Source organism: Lotus japonicus, chromosome 3, assembly GCF_012489685.1.
Source record: "Lotus japonicus ecotype B-129 chromosome 3, LjGifu_v1.2".
NCBI lineage: Eukaryota > Viridiplantae > Streptophyta > Magnoliopsida > Fabales > Fabaceae > Lotus > Lotus japonicus.
This window is the reverse complement of record NC_080043.1, coordinates 40841660-40847799: the sequence shown is the minus strand read 5'-3', so window position 1 is coordinate 40847799 and position 6140 is coordinate 40841660. Positions and strand designations below refer to the sequence as shown.

The following is a 6140-nucleotide window of genomic DNA, read 5'->3' as shown; positions in this document are numbered from 1 at the left end:
GTAAAGTATACAGAGTATGGTCAAACGCTGGATAGTATAAGAAAGTTATCAGAGCTTATACTATCAGGCCTAATACTATCAGGTCTTATACTATCAAACCTTATACTATACGTCACACCAAACGGACCCTTATTATTTACCGGTACAATAATATTAACTGATAACCTCTTCATTAGTTCATTTATTGAAACAAATGGTTTTGAAAAAAAGGAAGGATATTATATTTTGTTTGTTCAAACACCACGTGGCGAGACATTATGGGTGTGTGAGATTATGTCACTGTGGTCTGTCCCTTCCACACCACACACACAACACAGAATGTCTCTGTCGTCCCCACTTCAGAACCTCCCTGCGATAATCTCCACGAACGGTAACGCCACCGCAACGGCGAGGGCAGCGAAATGGCGGCACTGGGCGGTTAACACCGACACAACCACCGCCGTGGCCAGCGGTGGAGTCCAAACAGGTGGTTATGAAGAAGGAAATTTGGTTCGACCCAAGTGGACTGGAGAGACCCCCCTGTCTCGTTTGGTTCGAGCTCTTATCTCCTTCAAGCCCTTATACTCTTTCCTCAAGCTCGGTGCTAGGCAGGTTCTGATAAGGTTCATCATTTCCTCTCCCATTTTCGATTCTTCAGTTAGTTGGTGTTAGTTTTTTTTCCTGTTAAATGGTTACTCTGCAGTTTATTCATTGCTGCATGTTTAGTGTTTGAGTTTATGTTTATGTAAAATTTTGTTTGTGGAGTAGAAGCATTTGTATATTGGTCTATGATGAATGACATGTCCTAAAAGCTTAAGCAATCGGGTAAATGACACATGAATGATTTGATATTATATTTCTGACATGCCTCTTCACACAAGAGCGTCTTGGGCTTGAAATGTGGGCAATGCATAGGTCCACCTGCCATGTGATGAAATTGAATTTTTTATGTGAATAACGAGGGCAATAAGGATTGAACTCTAGATCAATTAGTCATATAGACTCTAATACGAATCATGAATCAATTCTCCCAAAAAATTAAGCAGGTAAAGGACACATGAATGATTTTTTATTATATTTCTAACATGAGATACTTTTTCTCCTTTTTCTCTTTGAAGATGTGTTGTGTTGGTTTTTTGGCATATCATGTTGGCTATGCTTCTAGTTTGATGCAGGTACCTCATGTAGTGGGGGAAAGACTTTTCCTGTTGTGTTATGTTAGGTTGGACTTTCATTATAGCCATGTGCTAATGAATGGTGAAATGAAGTTGTGCTAAGTGTGTCTTTGTTGGAAAGTGAATGTGATTTTTTTGGATATATGTGAATGCACAGTACAGCTGAGAAGAACAACATACCTTGGAGGGAAATGACCAAAGAGATTTTAGAGTCCGAAGTGTACAGGGAGTTGGACAGCATTCAAAACCGCTCTTTAGTATATCCGGATTGTAAGTTTATATGAATTTTTGGTTTTTAGTGCTTACCTTCTACTTATTTTGTCTTTACTAATGTGTGTTCAAGTATATTGATGGAGGGGATACTTTATTCACTGTGCAGATTATTTGAATCCATTCCATGCGTATGATGAGGGCAATCTTACATGGTTGGTAAGTGGTAATTCTGAACTTTCCCATAGGCCGATGGATGCTTTAATTTGGTCACTCCTATCTTGATAATATATAATCATACAACTTATAGCATGTTTGTTTAGGTAGGTAAACTGGTTGTGGTTGTTACTGCAGACTTTTTTTGGTCTTATGCACATACCGTCCCTGGAGTTTTTTTAATACTTCCATAAATTTTAATATATTAGTACTCAAATGAAACTTTGATGATGTTTTTCTGCCATTGGAATATAGACAAGGCAACAACATCGGAAAATTTCTGATTCTATTTATAGGTAGGTGAGTTGTGCTAAAAGTTGCACCTTATAGTTGTAAATATGTGACTATGCCTTCTGACCTTGCATCTATCCAAGATAAGGGTGGTAACAAACATAACTGACAAATGTTTGTTGACCCACATTTTTCTCTTTTATGGGACCTTCTTCATCTTTCTAAAATGCTTTGGGTAAAGCATTTGTTCATTTTGTGCGCCTATCAAACTTACTGATTGTTCTCACAAAGGTTACAGAGTACAGTGATAGGCTAAGTGGGGGGGGGGGGGGGAGAAACCTTAGTCACTGTTACAATGACCCTATGTGGTGACAGGTGAACATGCCTCTCTTCGTCTTCTTGGTCTCTTTTATCTTCTCTGTTGGACTCTTCCTACTTCGGCCCAATTACTTCCTTGGTTTTGTCACTTAGTGTTATTGACTTCTTGTCTCTTTCCTCGTTTCAGTGAGTCAGCCGCCAGGCAACGCGTCCTCCTGCGTGTTTCTTTCCTACGTACTATTATTCCCTTTGTCCTGCGAATCTCTGTTCCATGCCATTCCTGATTTCTATGCTTTAGGGATCTGTTTCTTCTTTATTGTCTCTCGTGGTCCCTGCAATTGTAATCAAAAGGGAGAACATGGATGGGAGAAGAGATAAGAAGGGTGCTTAGCCCTTGATGGGTCTTCCGAGCGTGTATACGCTCGGGTCGGACTCAGGATACCCTGGTTTGGAAGGTATAAGTCCTGGTTGGACTCGGGGTACCCTGGTTGAGGGTAGGTTTCTTAATCCGACCAGATGAGAGGGTATCACATTAGTATCTGTTTTTGCATTCTATTGACAATTTTATGAGATTTTCCCATGTTGGTTCTTCTTCATTTGTTCTTTAGCTATCATTTTAATTTTAGGTTTCTTATTGACTAGCCCTTCAGTTTTAGAGACTATTTTGTGGGTGGATTCCTATTAGTAATTACTGTTAGTGCCTTGGTAAAATTTCAATAAACTTGTTATAAAATCTGTGCTCTATGATGATAGGCAGCGGCAGAAGCTGAGGCTGCTACAATGTCAATGGTGAAAAGAACAATTCCTGATGCTTCTTCGGTAGATGAAGCAAATCAGGTACTGCGTGGAAATTGGCTTCGTGCAATTGAACAACACCACATGCAGTATTCACAAACATCCATGATTGATGACATTCTAGATATTGGATGCTCTGTTGGTGTAAGCTCAAGATATCTCGCAGACAAATTCCCTACAGCCAAAGTCACCGTGAGTGAGTTAATGGATGAAATTGTTCTCAACACGATGTAATGATGGAGATTGAAGAATCATCATAACATAAATTCATTCTTGATCAACTTAAAATAACCAAGAACAAAAGAAGCCTTATGCTTGGTATTGATGTGCATTGTGATTGATATGTTTGTTCCAGGGGCTAGATCTGTCACCCTATTTTCTAGCTGTGGCTCAGCATAAGGAAAAGAATGGAAATCCTAGAAAGTTTCCAATTAAATGGATACATGCAAAGGGAGAAGACACAGGCTTGCCTTCTAAATCATTTGACATTGTATCAATTGCTTATGTGGTATGTCCTTTTCTTTTCCCTATTTTGTCCTCCTTTAAAATTTCAGAGAATGTGCTTTTTCTATATACATTTTATCTTAATATGGTCATTAAAAAGTGAGAATAAGTCCTGTTACGGACATTATTGCTTGATTTTTTATATGATGACTGCAATACAAGGCCTTAAGGTTTATGGATTTTGAATATTCATATAATTGAATTGAAGCACTGAACTCTCTAGAGTTTTCAGTGTTTTTGCATTAAATCAATTGTCGATTTCCAATTTAATATCACAATATAACAGAGTAATCTTTTCATAGTGAACATGTTTTTTTGTTTTGATCGGCAAATTTTTTTTCTGCACCTGCTCCTACATGTCCATCAGCTTTTACCACTTGAAAACTGGGTTAAATATGTTCAGATTCTCAAGTGGTGGAGTCTTTCTAAGATGTTTTGGATTTATCACTGTATTACAAGGAAAGGTGTCATGAAATTAAAGTAACAAACTCTAGGTGCTTTTCCTGCAGCTCAGTGATGACCTCTTCTGAATGTTGATCCCATGTCAAATAATATATCATAGATAGATTGCTCTAACACTAATTTTGATAAGATATTTAGTGGATTTCAATGTCTTAATTCTCTAAATTTATGCAGCTGCATGAATGTCCTACGAGAGCTATAGTGAATTTAGTAAGGGAAGCATTCCGCCTGCTTCGGCCTGGAGGGACGCTAGCTATGACAGATAATTCGGTATATAATATCATGAGTTTTTTTTGGGTTTTATGCTCCTATGAGAAACACTAAATACTATTATTTTTTACTTCTGCAGCCGAAGTCGAAGGTCCTACAGGTACTTTCCAGCTTTTCTGTTTGATCTTATTTATTAATCAATACATAAAGTTTTACATATCTTTTTCTTTTATTGTGTTAAACCTTTGTGTATTAACCAGTGTAAAGATGCATAAATGAACTCAAGTACTATAGCTAAAGTGGCACTAGTTCCCTTTGGTAACTGCTTGATCTTTGTAGCAAATCCTAGGTTACAGGACCAAAATTTGGGTTGAGGATGGTCCACCATATATAGATACTCTTTAAAATTCTCACCACCCATGGCAAATCATTAAGTTGATATTTGAGGAACTTACTACTTATTTCTAATATGTTCTCAGTTCTTACTGAGCTTCCATTTATTGTTAAGTTGAAATCTCACTAGAGAACAATATAAAGTTGAAATTTTGTGCTGACAATTTGGAGTGCTCCATAACATCAATATGGATCATCTTTCATTATTTTGTAGTTTGTACCAGAAGCATAGTTGTCATCATTTTGAACATTACTTAGCCAGGAACATAACTCGTAATAATGCTTATGCTTTTCACTTTGATTATGATGGTAGATCTGAATCTGATAGAATGGCTTTCCATGTTGTCCATGTAGGAACATCATCAAACTTCTGTTTTTTCTGTGTGTCGTAGGAATTGTCTCCAGTTCTGTTTACATTGATGAAGAGCACAGAACCCTTTCTTGATGAGTACTACTTGACTGACATGGATGGAACACTGAGAGAAGCTGGTTTTGTGAACATAACATCAATTCTTACTGACCCCAGGCACGTGACTATAACGGCAACTGTGCCTATATGAAATATCTTGAATTTTCCTTTTCTTTTTTGGTGCATAAACGTCTTCTTGATTTTGGCTTCAAGCACGTTTGCCCTTGTGCAATTATTGTGTTGTGTCCTATTCTAGATAGTTACAGTGTCTAAAACTGGTAGATGTACCGTGTACGTTCAGTTGAAGAATGTGGTCCAAAATTATTAGAATTATTTATCCATGGATCATTCTGAAATGTTCTTTCAAGCTGATCAAAACATTTGTAATTCATCAGATGTAGTATTATGGTTTTTTCTTAACTATTTTTTTGTTTACTTTTCCCTCATTTTTGGGTGTGTAGTATTATGTTCTTATAGCTGCCAAATGTGAAACATGTATGATGTATAAAGTTTCAATCCTTCAAGAATTTGAAGAAGTGGATGTTATGTTTAGATATCCGTTAAAACCAATGTAAATAAACTATACATTCAGGATAAAAGATGAACACAACTCCTTTTATATATTAGTATGAAAACATTCACACTTCATTCAAATTGTATCCAAACACACATGGCAGACAAATAGTGGAAAGAGAATTAAATGGAAAGTATGAATTGGATGGAGTATTAGGGTGTTTGGGGATCAAACTTCCATTTTTACATTTTTTTTTTAAGTTATGAGGACAAACCAACGAAATTAACTTTATTATCTAAGCTTTTGTGTCACAACAGTAACAACACAGCTCAAAAGTGCTGAAATGATATCCCTTTTGACTCCAACTGAAACCAACTGGATTATTTAGCAATAAGATTAGCGCTGGTAATTATACATTATGCAACCAATTACCATTCTATATTATAAAGGAGGTTACAAAGTTTACTTCAATTGAATCTATCCAGACATATTTCAAATGCCTTCTAATGAGGATATGTATCTATCTTTGGATTTTGGAAATTCCTTCCAAGATGAAATGTTTAGAAAATGTTGCAAGATTATCTTCCTGGTAAACATCTCCTTTCGCTAGAATGATGGTAACATGTAGATTAAGTCTGGATGAGAATACCCTTAAAAGATCTGAAAACTCCCATTTATTTTCTAATTTTTTGTGAACTTTTTTTTTCTTTTTGTAATAAATTAA

General features: G+C 36.4%; 1 protein-coding gene across 3 annotated transcripts; it reads left to right on the top strand.

The window, feature by feature from the left end:
* The first annotated feature begins 257 nt into the window (after positions 1-257).
* LOC130742679 (uncharacterized) lies at positions 258-5322 on the top strand. 3 transcript variants are annotated; one of them, XM_057594782.1, is made up of 8 exons: positions 258-602; positions 1312-1424; positions 1534-1583; positions 2883-3116; positions 3280-3432; positions 4065-4160; positions 4240-4260; positions 4848-5053. In XM_057594782.1, exons 1-8 carry the CDS (start codon positions 274-276, stop codon positions 4911-4913), a joined length of 1062 nt encoding a protein of 353 aa, XP_057450765.1. In that variant the 5' UTR covers positions 258-273; the 3' UTR covers positions 4914-5053. The 3 variants fall into 3 exon arrangements, with proteins under 3 accessions (XP_057450765.1, XP_057450764.1, XP_057450766.1); XM_057594781.1 differs by having other exon boundaries at positions 262-602; positions 4886-5322; XM_057594783.1 differs by having other exon boundaries at positions 464-602; positions 1317-1424; positions 4886-5322.
* The last annotated feature ends 818 nt before the right edge of the window (positions 5323-6140 follow it).